At 36.7% G+C, this 22,299-nt stretch overlaps 1 protein-coding gene across 2 annotated transcripts in view; it reads left to right on the forward strand.

Moving 5' to 3' along the window:
* The window catches only part of dennd4c (DENN/MADD domain containing 4C), a 66,689-nt gene that overhangs the window by 39,169 nt on the left and 5,221 nt on the right, over positions 1-22,299 (forward strand). Inside the window, exons 9-28 of one of the 2 annotated variants that reach the window (XM_073859343.1) lie at positions 633-777; positions 2,129-2,304; positions 2,377-2,477; positions 3,698-3,916; positions 4,007-4,152; positions 5,426-5,464; positions 6,122-6,252; positions 9,371-9,503; positions 11,037-11,243; positions 11,415-11,543; positions 12,102-12,249; positions 14,196-14,336; positions 14,454-14,585; positions 14,733-14,873; positions 16,214-17,283; positions 17,485-17,680; positions 17,925-18,031; positions 18,154-18,329; positions 20,764-20,949; positions 21,881-22,064. In XM_073859343.1, the coding sequence (XP_073715444.1) occupies positions 633-777; positions 2,129-2,304; positions 2,377-2,477; positions 3,698-3,916; positions 4,007-4,152; positions 5,426-5,464; positions 6,122-6,252; positions 9,371-9,503; positions 11,037-11,243; positions 11,415-11,543; positions 12,102-12,249; positions 14,196-14,336; positions 14,454-14,585; positions 14,733-14,873; positions 16,214-17,283; positions 17,485-17,680; positions 17,925-18,031; positions 18,154-18,329; positions 20,764-20,949; positions 21,881-22,064 (3,907 nt within the window). The remainder of the gene's footprint in view (positions 1-632; positions 778-2,128; positions 2,305-2,376; positions 2,478-3,697; positions 3,917-4,006; positions 4,153-5,425; positions 5,465-6,121; positions 6,253-9,370; positions 9,504-11,036; positions 11,244-11,414; positions 11,544-12,101; positions 12,250-14,195; positions 14,337-14,453; positions 14,586-14,732; positions 14,874-16,213; positions 17,284-17,484; positions 17,681-17,924; positions 18,032-18,153; positions 18,330-20,763; positions 20,950-21,880; positions 22,065-22,299) is intronic. The other variant, XM_073859344.1, reaches the window with a different exon arrangement.

Raw genomic sequence — 22,299 nt, forward strand, 5'->3', positions numbered from 1 at the left:
GTCTTGTTTAAGAATCAAAAACTAAACATCTCCAGGCTGCTTTACATCATGTGTGCTTTGTTTTACCAGAATTAAAATGATTAAAAAATGTATTTGCTTGGCTGTTTTGGCTTTGGAAAAAAGCGCCTGCTAAATTTAAATGTAAAAAGTGTCCAGAAATCACAAAATAGATAAAGTAATGCAGTTAACAATTCTCAAAAATACAATTATTAGTGACACAGAAACTTTTAATATATCCAAATACAAAAAAGTTCATCAAAGTTGTTCAAAGACAAGAACAGGTATTGAAAATTGGTTTAAGACAACTTTTAATGTTGACTAGTATATTTGTGTCCCATAGAGCTTCCATTGTAAGAACAAAATTGTAATCTTTGATATAATCTAGTATATATCCTTTTACAATTTGCCCAATATCTCAATGTGATTAAAGTTTTTTGGTGTCTGTTTTATCATGGAATATTCTCCTTTCGAACTACTATCTAGACTTCCTACCGCGTGTAATGGGCAGTTTGTGTTTATGTAAAAATAAAGTTAATACTCTACCACTGGAAAATAAAGTGTCATACCACAGAGTCAAACAGCTTCTGTAAAATCACCCTGCTCACGTGGACTCTTTCTCTTCCTTTATCCAGTGGAGCAGATTACAGGACTCTGCTCATGAACCTGGGCCCAGAAAACTGTGCCACGTTGTTACACTTTGTGCTACTAGAAAACAAGATCCTGCTTCACTCTCTCAGACCAGCCGTGCTGACCGGAGTGGCCGAGGCCGTGGTGGCAGTGAGTGTCTGAAAGAAAAAAAAATACTTCTTGTCCCCAATTGTTTTATGAAAGTAGAAATGATGATTTATAAGAGAAAAGTGTCTGTTCAGCACTGCTTTCAGTTGCATATTGTTAACATTAATATCATAGTAGGCTTTTCTAAAATATTTTCAGATTGTTCATTAAATCCAATCAGTTATTGTTAAGCATTCAGCTCACAAAATCCATGACTGCTTGGCTGTTCAAGTTCAAATAATTTTGATATGAATATTTGATGAGTTTGGTTCCAAAACATGATAAAAGCCAATTTAAAAAATGAGTTACCACCAAAGTCCGTATTGTATCAGGTCAGTTTTAAAAAGTAAATTTTTAATTTTACGCAAAATCCAATATCTGCCGTGTTACTGTGTCATCTTTTCTCCCTTTTTTCCCAAAACGCAATAAACGCCAGTCCTCCTTCTCTGCAGAATGCAATAAATCTGCTTCACAAATCAAAGCGCATCATTACACACATTGTAAACAACAATGGTGGCACGTTGAATACACACAAAATCATAGTTTTCCTCATCTACTTTGTAATTCGTAATTAAGAAACAAACAAAAACAGAATAATTATTTTGTTGGTCTGTGACGGGGAAGAAACGTAAGCCATCAAAAATATAATAATTTACGCGAGAGGCACTCGGGAGACGGAAAAATGTCGGCTGTTGCTTGCTCACACACGACAGCATCAAGCTTCTGTCATGCTAACACATTAACCCCACATTGGGATCTTATGAAAAACTTTCCATTATTTTACTCAAAGCCAACGAAAAACGAGCAGGACCAAACCATTTTACAGCTGATCGCTGTCAAAAAAGTTCTGCGAAACTTCCCAATTATAACAGCAGCAATGACCGTGTTCTTAATATGACAAAGTAAGTGTTTTGTTTATTGCCATTAATGTTTATTCTTTTAATCAGTGTATACCACTAGTCAACTAAATGAATATAACATGGCTATAACATGAATGCACATTTATGTATTGATTCATTGATTTATAGCATTTTGGAAAAAAACATGGATTTATTGCATTTTGTGGAAAAAATAATCAGTTTTTATAATACATCTTTAAAAATCAAATTATGGATTTGAATTTTTTGTTTTTATAACCTAAAGATGCTATGTGAAAGTTTGTAACAGAAAATAGTGGTTTTCATCTTGTCACTTTCTTGGTATAGAAAACATGTTTTTACCGAAATAAGTCAAAATGGATTTATTGCGTTTTGGAACCAAACTCTTAATTTTCACTTGCAACTTTCTTGTCCCAACCATTTAACCACTTGATTGAGCATTCTTTGTAACTCATCATCTTATACTCTTCCTCCAGATGATCTTTCCATTCCAGTGGCAGTGTCCATATATCCCCCTGTGTCCTCTCTCTCTGGCGGGTGTCCTGAACGCACCATTACCCTTTATTGTGGGTGTGGATTCGAGATACTTTGACCTCTATGATCCCCCACCTGACGTGGTCTGTGTGGATTTGGACACCAACACTATATACTTGTGAGTCTCAAAACATTACAATCATTAGACTGCATTAGAGGCTTTTTTACATTTTGATTGTTTGTGTTTTAGGTCTGATGAGAAACGACACAGTAACTGGAAGAACCTTCCAAAAAAGCCCTGCAAGAGTCTCATCAGCTCTCTGGGGAACCTGTACCGTCAGCTTGCCACTGGTATGAACTTCTGTTTCATCTTCTGTAGAAATGTTTTGAATCTCAAGACTCACCAGTTACTGTAGATCTGTTGTTCAAAAATGTTTTTAAGGGAAGAGTTTATGGTAAAAATGGTAACACAGTATGGGGACCTATTCCTCATTTTTAACAAGTGGCCTTTTACTAGCATATTGGCTGTTTATTAGTACTTAATAGGGTTGGGTATCGTTTGTATTTTATCAATTCTTTTCTATTCCTAGTTTCAATTCCATAAAAAAAAATAATAATAAGAGAAACATTTCAATACCAAACCACATCTATTTAGTCCAGTTATTGCTGACTGATTAGCAAAATAATATATTTATAAGCAGGGCTTTTACATAACAGAAAAATACTTTAGTAAAAGGGTGACTCCTCTCCCAGGGGAATCAAATGCAAACTTCAAAATTTTCCCAGAAGTAGAGGTCATCCAGGTACTTTTCGGGTATTGTTTTTCTATTAATATGAATGCGGACATACTACTCGCTTCGCCTACTGCTTTTTGCCTAATATATTGTAGGGAAGTAGAAAGTTTCGATGGACGCAGCACCTGACTTCCTTAAAGTGCGCACGCAGGGAGCGATAAGAGGAATCACATTTTTAATTTTACATTTACGAATCTGATTCCCGACCTTACGATTTCATTTTTAATCCCAACCCATATTATTCATTCATTTATCCTACCCCATAACTTCACTTAACTGCTATAACATCTACCTTACTAAATATTAATACGCAGTAAATTAGTAGTTAGAAAGTTCCCCATTCTGAAGTGTTATTAAAAAAAATATTATTTATTAAATATGAAGAGTTTGGTTCCAAAACACGATAAACACATTATAAAAAAGTAGTTACCACCAAAATCAGCATTGTATCAGGTCAATATTAAAAAATAAATTCTTAATTTTACGCAAAATCCGATATCCGCCGTGTTATTCTGTCATCTTTTCTCCCCTTTATCCCAAAACGACTTGCCAGGACACTTGTAAAAGAGATTCTTAATCTCAAGAGTTTTTTATCCTGGTTAAATAAAGGTTTTTAAAAAAACGATAAACGCCAGTCCCCCTTTACTGCAGAATGCAATAAATCTGTTCAACAAAACATATATTTTTATGCACAATAAAATCTAGTTAAAAGATGTCAGATAGGTTCTTGGTATATACAACCTGTAAATGCAAACCTTAGCATTTGTTTCAACACAGTTCGGCGGGCGGCACAAGAAGAATCTGCGGTGGAGATGACCCCTATCGAGGCAGACTTCACCTGGCACAAGAAAAAAACTGAACTAGAGATGGAGATCCAAGAAGCTTTCCTGCGCTTCATGGCCACCATACTGAAGGGCTACCGAAGCTACCTCAAACCCATCACACAGGCACCTTCTGAGAAAGCTACCGCTGCTGATTCACTCTACGACCTGCAAGGTAACTTCTCCAACTTATATCATATCGCTGTCCCAGCCGTTACCCTCGATGTCATTGATGACTAATGCTAATGTCCACACCTAAAATTAGGATTTCTGAAGAGTCGAGATCGAGCTCACCAGAAGTTTTACTCTCAACTCACCAAGACTCAGATCTTCATCCGCTTCGTTGAGGAATGCACTTTCGTCAGTGACAAAGACACTGGTCTGGCCTTCTTTGATGACTGCATTGATAAAGTAAGTATATTATACAAAACAAACACGCATATTAAACAATAACAATGCTCTGTGATATTTTAAAGGGCACATATTATGCAAAATCCACTTTTGCAAGATGTTCGAATATAAATGTGTGTTGGCAGCGTGTGAACACGACCACACTACAATGAAAGTAATCCACACTCTCCATTATTTTTAATCACCTTAAAGGGATAGTTCACCCAAAAATGAAAATAATGTCATTAATGACTCACCCTCATGTCGTTCCAAACTCATTCATCTTCGGAACACAGTTTAAGATGTTTCAGATTTAGTCCGAGAGCTTGTTGACCCTTCATTTAAAATCTACGTACGGTATACTGTCCATGTCCAGAAAGGTAATAAAAACATCATCAAAGTAGATGATGTATGACATGGCTGACGTGTTATCTGGTGTGCCCCAGCTGTTTTTTTTGTGCGCCCGGGTTACCTTCCTGGACATGGACAGTATACCATACGTAGATTTTCAATGAAGGGTCAAAAAGCTCTCGGACTAAATATAAAACATCTTAAACTGTTTTTTGAAGATGAACGGAGGTCTTACGAGTTTGGAACGACATGAGGGTGAGTCATTAATGACATTATTTACATTTCTGGGTGAACTATCCCTTTAACCAAAGCAGTCTCATTAGACTTGCTGTTCTGATTGTCTTTGTTAATGTGACATCACACTAATAAAGCCCCACCCACAGCCATTGACTGAGTGGTTAATTTTACCCAGAAGCTTTTCTGAGTGTGTTTGTTAGCACATTGTAGCACTAATGCGGCTTAAGACATAATCTCAGAGTGTATTCATAGGAATTAGATTTATTTCCACCAAAAGCACTCACTTTTTGTTGGTAAGGGAGAGTAGTAGCTATTTGCATTTAAAGGTACACACATGAAAATGGCTCGTTTTTGCTCCCACCCAATAAGGAGCATGTATGATATACTAAAACAAATGATCTGTGGGATATGTAAGCTGAAACTTCGACACACTCTAGACACCTAAGACTTGTATTACATCTTGTGAATAATATGTGCCTTTTAAAAGAAACCTAAATATATTTCATTGTTCGTACTGCTTGATAAGAATTAAGTTTTTAAACTTTGGCATGTGTATCACACCACTTGCTGGTGAAATATTTCTATAGACCTGCATACATTTGCAAAATATTTTCTTTTCCTAAGTACTAATAGCTCACTTCCCATTGGGAAGAACAGAGGATCCAGAGTTTCCTATGATTCAACTTATTTTCCAAATCTCTTGCAGCTTTTTCCTTCCGACAAAGGAGCGGAGAAGGGCACAAAGGTGAGCCTTATTTTCATTACGTCTCCTTACTGTGCAGCATGGCTTCACCGTGTCATGTTCCACACCAGTTTAGGGTTACACCCAGTGTAAGGCAAAACAAAAGTGTGCAAGAGTGCATGTTTAGAGTATAAACCCAGATGGAGATGACGATAATCGTAGTCACTGTTTTACTGAGCTCAAGGCTGTTTTGGGATGGTAGTTGTAAAGATTGTGACAAAGGACATCGGTCTGGGATCTGTAGTTAAGTGCAATGTAGAGCAGATGGTCTCCATACACTGGGCAGTCGGTTTAGTGGAGTAAATAATTAACTCCTCCATCTGCTGTCGGGTGCATTGGCACATCATGAATCTAAACACTTTTAGCATGGGAATAATGGAGAGTAGAAAGGGAGTAATGGAAAGTTCCAGGAAATATCTGCAGACTGATGGATAACATAGGCTTGAGTGCATTGTTTGTTACAAAAAGTAAGAAAAAGAAACCAAAAACCTTCCATTAATTCTGTTAATGGTGTACGACCATATTGCTCAGCCTGTGACCTGCTTGAATTTCTACTTACTATATTATGAAACACATTAAGATTAGTAAACGTTACAAGGGGTTATTGCATTATTGCCATTACATCAGCCAGATTAATGAGTGCGAATGTATTGCACAAAGGTCGAAGGGGAGTCTGCCGAGGACACCAGGCTGATGGAATTAGATGAGTCACTGAAAAGCGAGCATACGGTCTTTGTCATGCCCCCTGAACCCCCTCCAGAAGATGGACCTGACCCTCCTGCTAAATACAGGTACCCACATAGTTGCAATGATGTCATGATGCCACAGCAAAAATGAACATATTAAACGCAAGCATGATGTCATTTAAACGTCTAGTTTGCAATTGCTTTCATTTTCTTATACGTGTGCATGTTATTAAAAAGGGAAAATTACATGAAGACATAAATAAGAAGCAAACTTTTTAAGTTTTTTTAAGCATCTAACACAAGCATCCTGTATTCATTGAAACATTCAGCGAAAAAAAAAATTCTGTTCTTACCAAAGCTCTTGTATAGCTTAAATTTGTAATGTGGGTTTTAGGGGCATCTAGTGGTGAGATTGTGAATCGTTTCAATTTCCAAAGGTAATGAGAAGCTACGGTAGCTGCCACAGGACAAACATGTTATCATCCGAGACAACGTAGGAAACGTTTTTTCGTTTAGGGCTACTGTAGAAACATGGCGGCGACTGTGATGTAAGGAAACCCGCACTGTATGTAGATAAAAACGGGTCATTCTAAGGTAATAAAAACAATACAGTTCATTATGTAAGGTCTTTACACCACTGATAATATTGTTATGTATATTATATTGCATTTCTGTCAAGAGATCATTTTAAAAGTTACACATTGCACCTTTAAAAAAACACAATGATGTGGCACACAAGGTGTGTAACAATTACACATTTTTGACTCTGGACCATAGTGATGGGGACGAGACCGCATTTGCCGAGTCAAGGCAGAGTCTTTGAAGGGTCAAGACCAAGTCGAGACTGAGTCCGTTTGTTTTCAAATACAGTCGAGTCCGAGTCAAGACCGAGGCTTTGAGGAAGCAAGTCTTGAGTCGAGACGAATCCTTTAGGAGTCGAGACCAAGACCATAAAAACATGTCAGTTTTCATATCCATGATTTAATATTACCCCAGTTAATAATCAAAAGTTAGGCCTACAGACTAAGCTAGATTGGGAATTGTTTAGGGGAGCAGTCTTAATATGGACTATGCTTTACTATCATTAAAAAAAATCCCTAACACGTCCATCATCTTCTGCCTATTTCTAGAGATAAATAAACGGCTCTGATGGCAATATCTTTGCATTGCACCATGGGATGTTATTTTCAAATAATGCCCATCAACATTGCATTTTATTATTATTGTTATGTGTTGTGTGGTTTTTTTATATGAACATTAAAAATATGAGTTGGTCTCGAGTCTATGAAGGAACAAGTCCGAGACAATCTGAGAAGGAACCAATTGAGACCAGACTCTAGTTCTACATCACTACAAAACCAGTCAAGTCAAATGGATTTATTTGTAGAAAAAGCCCAAAAAATACACTGGATGGGTTAAAATATTCCATTTTGCTTTTATTTAGCTTGCAAATTATGTATAAATCTCAATTAAAAAAAATTGACCCTTATGATTGGTTTTGTAGTCCAGAGTCACATTTCAGTTTTAAGTCAATATTCTGAAGGTCGACAAGATTACAGGATTTCTTTACAGTTTCTTTGAAAAATCCTTGCTTTGCTTGAATATTGTTTCAGAAATAAAAAACATCAGGGATTGCAAAAAAAAGAGTATAATTAACTATTATATAATTATCATACTCCTTCATTTTCATCTCTATTATTACTTTTTTCAAGGCAGCTTGTTTGTTTATCACCCACTTTATCTGGCTGTCGTTCTCATACACGCTTTATACCTCCCTCTGCTCTAATTGCATCTAAAGCCTTTTTATCCATTAGCACAAGGCCAGTGTCATCTATTTCTATGCTTTTTTGGATCATGGGTCCCTGCCTGCCACTAACCATCCAACGTTGGGATGAAGGCCAACGCTCAGGGATACAGCACTTTGCTCTCGGCTGGCACTGTTCCCTGTGCAACAGAGCAGAGAATTGGATTTCGGCGGATTTTTAGAGTAATAAAACTAAATTCAGTAGCCCAGAAATGTAGTGGGTTATTAGTTTTAGGGAAGCATGTTAAAAGAGCTTTTCTTTATTTAGCACTGATGAATTACAAAATGATTCCAAAATAAAGAATTCAGAAGGCTCATAAAAAATCTATATTTTTATATTTTTTTACTATGACCCAGGGTTCCAACAGATCCTTGAAAGTTTGTGAATCTGGGAAAAAATTCAAGGCCCTGTGAAGTTTTTGAAAATATACATAGATGTATACAGGTCATTGAAAGTGCTTGAATCTATTTTATGCAAGAAGTTTTCTGGAAAAAAATCCATATTATTCCCTGTGTAGTGTAGGATATCATCATAAAAATTCTAGACTTTTTAAGCAAACATGGGAAATTGTTTGCTGTAAATGCTTATATATTCTGTATGCGAATATTGATTCATACCAAAATGCTTTTTTGCATAGTTGTGTTTGACACATCTCGGGTTAAGTATGTAACTGTTGTTCCCTGAGAAGGAAACTCGTGCTTCGTCTCCCTTGCCATACTTCCTTCGTCCCTGTAACGTCGTCTTTGGCAATATTTCAGATAGTGATATACTTCCTGGCTCTCGCTTAACCCTGTCTTTGTCATTTAGCCTCACCATTGGTTGAATTTGATATACACATTCAGACGCAATTACCCCTGGTAGCGTCCCCAAAGTGTCACCGCAGTGACGCAGCGCGAGTTCTCTCGAAAGCGAACTGTAACAATGTATCTTAAAAGGTAACACAATGTAAACTTGCTCTCACTTGAAATTTGTCCCCACATTTAGTCCTTGAATTTGAGGGTATTGGACCTGGAAAGTCCTTGAAAGGTCCTTGAATTTGAAGTTAATATGGTGTGGGAACCCTGATGACCACATGTCAAACATTTAAGACAACTTATCTTTCCATGTACACAGAATATCCCCTTTTTTTTATATTCATACAGTGCATTACAAATATTTCAGAGAGCTTTGTCATGGATTATACCCGTCATCTGCATAAAGACTATATAGTTTGCACATGAACAATACTATATTCAATATGTTCGATACAAGTGTTATTATTTTGCAGATACATTGTGTGTCAGATTTAGTTTCTGTGTATACTGTATAGATTAGGCTTTCATGATATTTATTCTTTCCTGTATTGTGGTTTTGTCGCCTGTACAATGTTTTCATTGTGTTCTCCTCTGAACAGAAGTCCTCTGTTTTGTTTTTCACAGTTATAAGACATTCCCACGTTTACGGTTGGAGCTGTTTGATCGTCCACGAGAGCTGAGGCCAGCACTGAGCACCAGAGCCGCAGGGGCGAGTTTGTCCAGTAGCCCCGCCCTGCTTGCCAAGAGAACCAAACAGGTGACACTATATCACTACACTATGGGTGCATCCCAAATCAGGGTCTGGATACTTTTAAGGCCGCAGACTTTGTAGGCAAGGCTCGATATTTGAAGGCGGCACCCTCTAAAGGCCACAAAGCGAACTGAAATGAGAAAGTCTAGCCTACGTGGGGAGCTGCGTCACTTGCTGTTCCCGCCCACTACGATTGTCAGCGGGACCCAACAGCTGAGACCTATCAAATATGGAGGCAGATTATTTAATTTTTTTAATTTTAGAAAATATAACACATTGATGCTACCCAAAAGTATGTAAAATTCTCCAAACTTAGAAATACACAAAAGCAAAACCCAACACGCACAATATTGCAGCAATAATATTAATTCACATCACTAAAACATCATTTATAATAGTAAAAACTTGCAAAAAAGGCTTGTATGTGAAGGAGCCTTCGAATTGGGACAGCCTTCGTCTTGGTATAAGTAAATAAACACTGAAATAAATGAATAAAGTCATACTAAAGGGGCATTACTATTTCTGTATTGCTACATTTTATTTATTTATTTTTATTCTTAATTTATTCATTACTAATCATAAGTCATTTGTGAATTATGAGCATCGAATGACTTCATTTTTCATCTTCCGTAGTAGTTGTGGTTGTCATAAAATCTGTTTAAAAATCCCTGAATCATCCAGTCATCTGACACTTACTGGCTATTGATTCACTCCTCACAAGAAAGCAGTCTTGCGTCATCAAGGGCTGCTCAGCTGTACATTGATATATTAAATTAGTCTTGGCCTGAGGAACTTTGAAGGCTAAATTCAAAACTCCACTTTTGTCCTTCTGATTCTGCTCAATTTGCAGTAGCTAAGATCAGCTGAAAATAATCATGCAATAACTTCCCCAAAATGCTGTTGGCTGATGGTTTTGTGGTTGGAGATACCCTAGTTAGCATTCAAAACATTCTGTGCACTGACAAATTGTACAATAACAACACGCGTCATGCACACTCCACAGACTTCAACAGAAGGAAAGAAAGTAACTTAAAAGTGGACGAACTTTGAACAGCCACTGACCTGAAAAATAAACCAGTTTTCTTAGTAGCTACTGTTCGTCTTCCCCCACTGTTAAGTCTCCTTTGTACATTGTTATTGGGATAGAGAACATAAACACAGTGTATGCTTATTTAAGAAAGAACAAGCATACACATGTAGTACAATTTTGAGCTATGGCCTGACCCCTTTATGAAACACAAATTCACATGACTGGGTGGAGTTGCAGTATATTGATGTTATGCTGAACGAGGGTGCAAACGATGAAAGCTACAGTACTATTTGTCCCTAAACCGAATTACACAGAAGTACCATAAACGCATCATGTAATCAGTCTTTTTATGAGTACTCATAGTCTTCTTAAGAAACTGCTGAATAAATGGATTTTATGAGTCAGGTTGTTCTAATAATATGTTTGGACCCAAAGCTATTTTAACAGAACTTCCTTCAATGGCTTTGCATGATCCCAAAACCTCAAACGTTACGTTTTGTTCCACACAGGAAATCAAAATGGCATACAAGTTGGCTAAGCGTTTCTACTCCAATCCACCCCAGTGGGCAAAGTGTCTGTTTAGTCACTGCTACAGTCTGTGGTTTATATGTCTTCCTGCTGGCATGCGCACAGCCCAGTCCAAACCCCGTGCCATGCAACAGGCCTTCAACGTCCTGCTCAAGATGAGGAGCACCGAGGTGGAGGTCTTAGATGAGGTTTGTGCATATGAGTGCGTTATGTTTATTAAAACATCCACCTGAACTTGGAGATAATATAAAAACGTATGTGATTTAAGAAAATTTTAGTATCAGTATTAAATGGAGACATAGGTCTCCAACACGCATGAAGTGCTTTCCTGCGCATGTTAAAACTGATATGTTTAACAGGTGTGTTATCGCGTGGTGATGCAGTTGTGTGGTCTGTGGGGAATGCCGGTCATGGCTGTGCGTGTCTTAATGGAAATGAAGAAGGCTGGAGTTCAACCTAATGCTATTACTTACGGATACTACAACAAGGTACACAGAGCAATGCTTTATTATAAGACTTGTGAAAACTATAGTATTCTTACACTACTTGTGTGCTGATATTACAAAACAGTGTGGATTTATTTTTATGTGTACAATGCTTAGGAATATACCATATTAAAATACAGATTTGTTAATGTTACCCAGGATTTTATTTTCCTGTTTATGAAGGCCTAATATCACAGTCATGGGATAAGCTGTTTTAAATTGAATTATAAGTTAAGTAAGCTGATAAATGTCTTTGTTACCTCTGGTGCCTGAAGACATAACGGTAAACAAAAGTTTGTACAATGATGAAAATGTGTTCACAATTGTTGATAGTGTTTTTCCACTCATCCAACAATCGAGAATTGATAAACTTATGAATCTTGAACTCCATCACACATTAAATATTGAAAACTTTCTATCAATATTTATAAAGACATTTTCCATCATTATAGTATTTGGCACTTGTTGCTCCAGTGAACAAGAAGATTCAAATTTCAATGTGTTCCCATTGTAAAAGCTGGTAATGGTTACCCGACCTGATTTTGGCTTTGCTTTATCAAGGCTGTTCTGGAAAGTCCTTGGCCAAGTCGTAATCGCAGTGGACAATTCATGTGGACCAAAATGCGAAATCTTGTGCGAGGAGTGGTGCAGTTTAAACAGGCACTGCGTGGGACAGCCCTCCATAAAGGACCTTCTTTGTTAACCACAGGTTTGAATTCCTACCACACACCCTACCAAACACAGGTCATGTGTAATAAGCTCCTCATCAAAGGAGTAGGATTGAATGTGTCTATTGCATTTCGAAAAGGTTTATGAAATACTCAAATTTGAAATCCATAATCGTTTCTTTCATCAACAACAAATAAAAAACTTAACAGGATTAATATATTACAAACAATCCTACATAAAATTTAGCCTGTAGTTGAAGAAAGAGGCATTTTGTTCAATAATTGCTGAGACCAGATTATCATAAACTACTGCTAAATATGAGGTTTTTATGTAAGGTTTCTATTTTAACTTCATGTCTTTAAAACCAAATGCTTGTCTATTAAAATAGTATACTTTTTATATTTAAACAAGTTTTTCTCCATGGAAAAGATATGACATTTAATCCCTTACAAGTAAACTTTTACATTTGAATAACCCTAAAGTTCATGAATTTAGTGGAATGCATATATTAATAGTCTATTGTCTATTGAACTATCTTAAAGGGATAGTTCACCCAAAAATCAAAATAAGTTTTGCGCAACATGAGGGTAAGTCATTAATGACATTATTTTCATTTTTTGTGTGAACTATCCCTTTAATTGTTTTATAAAATTAAAATGTTTATTATTATATCATATATATATATATATATATATATATATATATATATATATATATATATATATATATATATATATATATATATATATATATATATATATATATATATATATATATATATATTTGACATTGATTTAAATTTATTTTAAACTTTTTTAGTTTTAATTTTAAATTATGCCTGACTTAAAGGGATAGTTCACCCAAAAATAAATATTACCCCATGATTTACTTGCCCTCAAGCCATCCTTGATGTATATGATTACCTTTTTTTCCAACAAACACAATCTGAGTTATATTAGAAAATGTCCTGGCTGTTCCAAGCTTTATAATGGTAGTGGTCATTACTGGAAGCTATTTATTTTGGTTTGTAAAGATTTAAATATTGATATTTATCTTACAAAATCACCTTTATTAACCACTTAAAGCCGTGTGGATTACTTCTGTGAAACTTTTTGGGGCTTTAAATCAGAAGCACCATTTACTACCATTATAAAGCTTGGAACAGCCAGCATATTTTCTAAAATGACTATGATTGTGTTTGCCTGAAAGAAAAAAAATCATATGCCATATTTTCCAGACTATAAGTCGTACTTTTTTCATAGTTTGGCTGTTCCTGTGGCTTCTAATCAGGCGCAACTTGTAAGTCAGTATGAATTAATTTTGACATATATGAACCAAGAGACAACATTGCCGTTTACAGACGCACGAGTCTGCTATATGCTTTTCCTGTATTTATGTAATTCAATGGATTCAGTGATGTGGAATGACGAGCCTGCGAACTTAATGTGCATTGGCTTGTTGTCTTAATTTAGCTTATTCAACCTTCCAGGTATGTTCAGTATGCTATTGTGTATCGTGTAAATAACTGTTTGTATTACGTTAACGTACGGACACCTATTCACCTGCTGTTCTGTGTGCTATTGTTTAGTTGAATAACTTGCCTTTCCAGATTAAATGTCTGTTCTTCGGCTTGGATTTTGTGAAATAATTTTCTAAATAAATGCAACGTGTAGTCCATTGCGACTTATGAATGTTTTTTCATCTTCATGACGTATTTTTGATTGATGCGACCTATACACCGCAGTGACTTATAGTCCGGAAAATATGGTACATCGAGGATGGCTTGAGGGGGACTAAATCATGAGTTCTGCTTTGAACAAAATCTTGCATTTTAGGGGTATAAATGCAGAGCTGGATTTTATAGGAATTATGTGTAGTGATTATTGTCAAAGCACAGTAACAAAGCACCTTATTCAGATTACATGTATTTAATGTTTAAGTCTTAGCAGTGTGAGATGACTGAGGTGTCTGTGTGTGTTTGTGCAGATGTCTCTGCAGGTAAAGCAGCAGGTTCTGAAGGAGACCGACTCAGTCACGGCAGTGCGGACAGCACAAATGAGACTGAACATACCCTCTTCTCACGAAACCTTATAGTTGAGGAAACAATAGACTGTCACTACAGTACAGGTACTTAAAAATTATTAGGTTATCAGACGTTAGCATGGATTTCACAGATAGGGTCACATCTTTTTATAATATCTATATCAATACACAAAAGTCCAGATATGTATTGTCTCCCTTAAGGTGGTCAGTCTGATCAGGGTTATGGATCTAAAGATGACCTGCCACAGGACCCATCAGATGCATCTTTAGTATCTCCTCCCCTGTCCAGTGACTACACTAGCAATAGTATAGCTGCTAAGACCCAAGAGAATGGTAAATGGTTTACTTCATTTGGCTTACTGATTTATTGATATATGTTTGCCTATTACGTTAACAAGCCTTCATCGACTCTCTATTGACATGTTAATATATTATTTAAATCATATTCCAAGTTAGCAATATTTTCCCTTGATTTTACAGGGGTTGATATGGCTAGTTCTGTGGATAGTGTTGTGGCTGTGACTGAACCCCCCAGCCCTGCCGAGATGGCGCCCCCTGTTGCCAGCATTGTTAAACTATCCACTGGAAGCTTGGACAGCAGTGCAGGCAGAGGAGAAACTGGTCAGTAACTAGATGTTTGTAATAGTTTGTCAGTCCATCTACTCCACTTGGCTTACAAAGCAGCACTGTGTTTAAAACCATTTTTGTTTTGATCCGCAATTTTTGTCAGTCATTTCAAGTTCAACCTGCAAGACCCTATTTAAACGTTTTGTTAATAATCCCAGTGTATTAGCTTTTTTTAAAAACGTTTTTTTTTTACATTTGAGATGAAAATGTAAAAATCTTCTTTTTAAGGGACACTCCACTTTTTTAAAATTATGCTTATTTTCCAGCTCCCCTAGAGTTAAACACAACCAACCAACAATGAAAAAAATACACCCTATCCTTATTTTGTAATCCCCATTAACTCTTTCCTTGCCATTGGTGAGTTATCTGGTCAATTATGAGAAAACACTTCCCTGCCAATGACGAGTTTTTACAACAAACCATATTTCCGCTATATTATCCACTAGGTGGCGCTCTTTCCCAACTTATAAAACACTGAAGCATCCACTGATCCAAAAACAATAAAAACTCTTTGTATGTTTTGAACACCATTCTAAATCTGATCTCTAACAAAAGTGCTTTACAAAAATGCAAAAATCTCTTTTTGCTCAACATTTTTTTCTTTTTAAAGAAAAACCCATATTTGAAAGGTGATAAAAAGAGAACTGAAGAATTAAACATTTTTTTTTTAAAGCAGAGGGCCTTTTCTTTTATTTAATATATTGTATGTTTATGTATTTAAAGAAGAAGAATTTTCTGGAAGGCTAACCTTTGTGAAAATTATAAAAAATGTATGTGTTGGCTGGCAACTTTAAAAAAAAAAAATGCTGGCAGAGAAAGAGTATAACCAAAGCAGTCTCGTTAGACATGTATTTTGATTCTCTTTTTAATGTGACATCACACAAACAAAGCCCTGCCCACAGCCACTGATTGACTGGTTAATTTTTCCCAAAAGGTAATGCGGCTAAAGATCCTATAGTCTCAGACTGTATTAATAGGTATGAGATTTGTTTTTACCAGCAATCGCAAGTTTGTGTCTATTCGCGTCTTTGCATTGACTTTGTATGTAACCTACTCACGCAAATCGTTGCATTCGTGTGTACGCCCCATTAGTATTTCCTTTATTTACATTTATGCATTTGACAGACGCTTTTATCCAAAGCGACTTACAGTGCATTACAAGGTATACGTTTTATCTGTATCCTGCGGATCAAACCCATTTTTTGTGAGACTCTAACACACTGCTCCCTACCAGTTGAGCTACAGGAGCATTTCTCCTTTTTCCTTTTAATCTAGTGTTTATTATTAAAGGCTTTTTTATAAAATCAATCACCTTGCTTTCTTTCTATCTCCAGCAGGGGTTTGCACAGGTAAACTCTTCATGCCCCGCAAAAGGAGTGAAGACGTGGAGACTGATTCTTCAAACCCAGGCGCTGTTATTCAGACCGGACAGCAGCAGAGAGCAAAAGCCTTTGCGGAGCGCAGCTGCAGTTTCAGCTTAGAGACCAAAGCCGGCATGCTTCAAAAGAAAGGCAGCATGGAGCTCAGTGTAGATAATATGGGTGCCGATGCAAAAATTCTTGCTGCTGCTTTCCCCGGAAGTCTGACGCCTCCACCTTCGGCGACCATCTCTTCATTTAAAGAGTTTAAGATGGAGCCTACAATAAACCCCTCTCTCCAGGAGGAGGAACATGAAGATAAGCCAGATAACATTCACGAAACACAGAGTTCTGAAGAACATGAGGAGATGAAGTCGTCAACACCCCAAGAAATTGACGGACTTGGGCGGAGCATAAGTGGTGGCTCCACCTCCTCTAAAGTCGTAGAAAGGGCGGATGTCGAAGCGGGTGCGGACCCTCTGTCGCTTTTTGCCTCAGAAACCGAAGACGCGGCATCCATTCAGAGCCAAGATTCTACCCGGGCCTTTCCACCGGTGGTGTCACGAAAACTCGCTGATGAGATCGAGATGTACCTGAATCTCAAAAGCCCACTAGGAGCAAAATCCCCCAGCATGGAGTTACAACCAGGGGCAAACCGTGATCCAACCGAATGCCCGGATTCTCCAGCAGTAAAGCAGACTTTAGAAAGAAGATCGAGCCTTCCAGCTGGTCCGGTCAAAGTGCCCAACGTACCAGATACTCCGAAACGTAGCCCTGCCGTCACACGCTCGAAGACCTTCGCTGTCAAGTCAGCAAAGACCCCAGGCTCTGCAGGTCAAAGGTCATCATCACTGTCCACACTAGTAAAGCCTTCACCGAGCAGCTCCTTGGGGACCATGATCAACAGTATATCAGGCATCAAGATGGACAACCTGCTCACAGGACCTAAAGTAGACATGCTGAAGTCAGGGATGAAGCAGGCGGCCAATGTGGCCAGTAAAATGTGGGACGCCGTGGCCTCAGCGTACTCGTACTCAGATGATGAGGTGAGAGAAATAAAGACCTAAAGATATAAAAACACATCTTTGTTACTGTATTTGACTGTTTAGTATGTAAGTCTACCTTGTCATAAACTAAATTATGACTTTTCTGGTACTAATACTGCATGTTGACCCCAAAAGAAAGAGTATTTGAAAATGTACTGTATGATATGACCAGTTTAAAATATGTACACGTGTGTAATCCAGGATGAAAACACCCAACCACGAGACAGTTTCCCAGCCCGGTTTGAAGAGCAGCTGCTATCTTCAGAGGTGACCGGAGACAACCCGTTACCCAGAGGCCTCATGCCCAGTCTGGCTTTAAACGGGCTCACGCGCAGTAATACCAGCCTGGGCAGCAGCAGTGGAAGCAGCGACACCGGACGTCCGCAGCATCCACCGCGTACGTCTTACACACTTATACAATCAGCAGCTGTGTTATATAGCCTACTACTGTATGTCTATTCCTACATATAACCCAACACAAACCTTTAAAAAATGTACATTTTTTGCATTGCCAATATATTTTTATAATATTGTTTTGTAATGCATGAGTAAAAGATTATAAAACATAAACTTATCCTACATAATGTTAAGAACATATTGTGAAAATAAATATAACTTTGATATCTTGACATTTTTTCCAGCTTTGACTCCAGGTCGGTCAATGAGAAGCGGAGACTCTGAAAGGTCTGAACATAGTTCCTCTCATAACGCCAGCACATCCAGCATTTACCAGAACTGTGCTTTAGAGGTGAGAGCAGCGCCCTCTGCTGATACCACAATGTCATTACAGAATTGTGTTATTCCTTGTCTTCTGTATGTGTTTAGTGTGTCTAATTTAATTTTTGCTTAATTTTCCGGTTTCTCCCTCAGGTTCTGATGTCCAGCTGTTCTCAGTGCCGCTCCTGTGAAGCTCTGGTATATGATGAGGAGATCATGGCAGGTTGGACGGCGGATGACTCAAACCTCAACTCCACGTGTCCTTTCTGCCAAATCTCTTTTCTACCTTTGCTTCACGTGGAGTTCCATGACCTGCGCGCCACACCAGGGTAAGTTACAGTAAGAATAACTGTAGGATACGACTGGTTAGATTGGTAAACTAATATAATTTACAAATATGTTTTTATTTATAAATGTTAATAATCGTTACATTTATTGATTTTATATGATCAATACACAGCAATAATAATGTTTTAATTAGTATTTATGTATTTATTTATTTATTATATGTTTACATTTATTCATTCAGAGTTTTTGGTTTACTTTAAGATTGAGAAACTTATTTTAAGTAATAGAGAATTATATATATATATATATATATATATATATATATATATATATATATATATATATATATATATATATATATATATATATATATATATATATATATATATATATATATATATATATATATATATTTATACCACGGGTCTGTTGAATGCTGCATTCTGATTGGCTGAGAAGTGTTCTATAGGTGTTGATTATTTTTCTGTAACCGCACACCTAACTTTTCAAATGTCTTAAAAGTAGGCCCCAGAGCAATGTTTGTGGTAACCGTGGTATAAGCGGAATAATTGACTCCGGTCCCCTGAATTATTTGAAAATAATGCACACCTGCTGTGTAACGGCACTCCGCTTCGCGTCGTGCCGCATTACCACCTTGGTGTGCATTATTTTCTTATAATTCAATGGCCCGCCCCGTCGTCAATTATTCCTTACATATATTATTGGCTACACTTTATCTTAAAGGATTAGTCCATTTTCTTAAAAGAAAAATCCAGATAATTTACTCACCACCATGTCATCCAAAATGTTGATGTCTTTCTTTGTTCAGTCGAGAAGAAATTATGTTTTTTGAAGAAAACATAGCAAATTTTTTCTAATTTTAATGGACTTTAATAGAAACCAACATTTAATACTTAATTCAACACTTAACAGGTTTTTTCAACGGAGTTTCAAGGGACTATGGGCAATCCCAGGCGGGGCATGGGGGTCTTGTCTAGCGAAACGATTGTCATTTTTGACAATAAAAATAACAAATATACACTTTTAAAGCACAACTTCTCGTCGTGTAAATCCGGTCGTGATGCGCCAGCTGACCCCACTACGTCACCGCAATACGTCATCACGTCAAGAGGTCACAGAGGATGAACGCGAAACTCCGCCCCAGTGTTTACATGTGTTGAGAAAGAGGACCGTTCCTACGTTGTTGTATGTCAACTGATACTAATTAATGTCTTTGTAGCAGTTTATTGTTTAAAATGGTCCGCAAATGTGCGTTTTATATATGTAACACGTGACCTCCCTACGTCACTACGCATTTACGTTAGATACCGCTGGACCGGACCTTGATGAAAAGTTGTGGTTTAAAAGTATACATTTTCTACTTCTATTGTCAAAAATGACAATCGTCTCGCCAGACAAGACCCTTATGCCTCGTTTGGGATTGTTTATAGTCCTTTGAAACTCCGTTGAAAAAAACTGTTACGTGTTGAGTTAAGTATTACATTTTGGGTTCTATTAAAGTCCATTAAAATTAGAAAAATTCTGCAATGTTTTCTTCAAAAAACATAATTTCTTCTGGACTGAACAAAGAAAGACATCAACATTTTGGATGACATGGTGGTGAGTAAATTATCTGGATTTTTCTTTTAAGAAAATGGACTAATCCTTTAAGGTGTCTTTTTTAAAGGGTATTTTTACATTTAAAGGCAGGGTATCTGATTTTGAAGAATGCTAACGGTAGCTTACTAGCACTGAAATCACGATCCCACCCTCCATGCAAATCGCGATCCAAAGCCACCCCTCATCCAAAACACATGAACACGCACAGACTAGACATCCACGGTCCACATCCCATGTCTCGTTCACCAGTGAGAAAACGTCCAATTATTGCGTTCGGTCTAAGTTCAAACATTTTTTGGTCCTACGTCTTTCACAGATGACATAATATTTATAAAATACATTTAAACAACTTAACATAGTGATTGCTATCATGATGTGAGGAGACTTTTAACCAGTGTAACTAAAAATGTTTTTTGATCAAATCAGATACCCTGCCTTTAAGTACGGAGTAATGTTAATTATCAACATATACTTACTATAGGGTTAGGATTGGGGTTTGGTTTAGGGTAAATTGCACGTAATTGTGCATAATGTACTGTTAATAGTAAGTACATGTAAAATGTGTCAAATTAAATGTTAGCATGTTTTGTAATGTTTTACATTTTTATGAACAAAATGTATATTTTATAATAATAAAAAAATGTAATGAATAGAAAATAATAATACTATTTAATCAATATGAAGTAATAATGTTTTATAATAATTATTTAAAATAATATAGCTATTTAATTTTATAATAATAATAATTGTAATATTTTAATTAGAGTGTAATATTTATATTTTATGATAATAATCATTATTATTATTTTATTTAATAGAGAGTAAAATAATCATCTTTGTTTGTTTGGTGTTCAGCTTCTATTTGAAGAGTACATCGGGAGACAGCATCCACAGCTCCAGCACACAGCCGGCCACTTCAGGCTCTTCAGAAGTTAAAGTGGGCAGTCCTGGAGAGCCTTCTAGTCTCATGAGTTTCCCAGAATCCCCTGAAGACAGGGAGAATCCGTTGGGGATGCCCATCCAAACTGGAACTCCAAAGATGTATGTACTGTAAACAGCCCCACTGTTGCTTACCACTATACATTTGAAAAATGTTTTCATGCAAGCTGATATATGAGATTAAATCTTACAAATATAAAGAAAGTCAAATACTTTCAAATATTTTCAAAATACTACAAAACTATACATTATCATTTGTATAATAAACTTAGGAAATGACATAAAAACTGTATTTCTGTTGTCAACTTGAATTCCTATATCACAAGTCAGAATATATATGTGAACCTGGACCACAGAGACAGTAATAAGGGTCAGTTTTCTATAATTGGGATTTATACACCGTCTTAAAACTGAATAAATAAGCTTGCAATTGATGTATGGTTTGCTAGGATAGGTCAATATTTGGAATCTGAGGGTGCAAAAAAAATCTAAATACTGAAAAAATTTCCTTTTAAAGTTGTACAAATAAAGTCCTTAGCAACACATATTATTAATGATAAATATTTTTTATATATATTCATGGTTGGAAAAATGTTAAAAATGTCTTCATGGCACATGATCTTTACTTAATATATTTTTGGAATAAAAAAATGATCATTTTGACCCATATAATGTATTGTTGGCTGTTGCTACAATATACCAGTGCGACATAAGACACATTTTGTGTTTCAGGGTCACATTTATTAGATTATATATAGTAAAGTAATAAACAATGTTCTTGTCCTTCATGTTCTTGTCCTGCACATATTGTAAGTCCATAGCACATGTCTCAAACATATAGAAATATCTATACTTGGGTATATATGGTAACTTTTTAAATGTATTATAGATTTAATTTGACTCTTTCTTTAACCACAGCTCATTTCGTTTTGATTTCATGTTTTTTAAATGTAGCATTTTTTTCCAAGTTGGTCAGAAGTGATCGTGTTTGTCCAAGCTGACGACTATGTCATTGTGAAATCTGACTTTACAGCTTTGTACCCGAGCCAGTAAATTCAGACCCACTGGGTCTAATGGAAAGACAAGCCGAGAAGCGCAACACCTCTTTAACCCGGAGCAACAGTGTGGGTGGCCCGCTGCAGAGTCTGGACTCCATTCAACGGCCCAATCACGGCATATCCACCACCAGCCTACCAAACAGCCTGCAGGAGATGGCAGTGAGTGTCTATCAACAACTTTTGCTTAATGTCATAACACACACCCTTAAAATATGCTATTTCAGGCTAAACACTTTAGCAGAGTACCCTCAGAATAGACTTTCATCATAGTGGTGAAGCTTGCATGACCTTGCATAACTCACTTTTCCTCCTAACGTGTTTCATTGAACTAGTTTGGACTTTATTTTATACTGTGCTTATTTTGTGGTAAAAAGTGTCTTAAATAATTCAAAAC

The sequence above is a fragment of the Misgurnus anguillicaudatus genome, chromosome 21 (assembly GCF_027580225.2).
Source record: "Misgurnus anguillicaudatus chromosome 21, ASM2758022v2, whole genome shotgun sequence".
Lineage (NCBI taxonomy): Eukaryota > Metazoa > Chordata > Actinopteri > Cypriniformes > Cobitidae > Misgurnus > Misgurnus anguillicaudatus.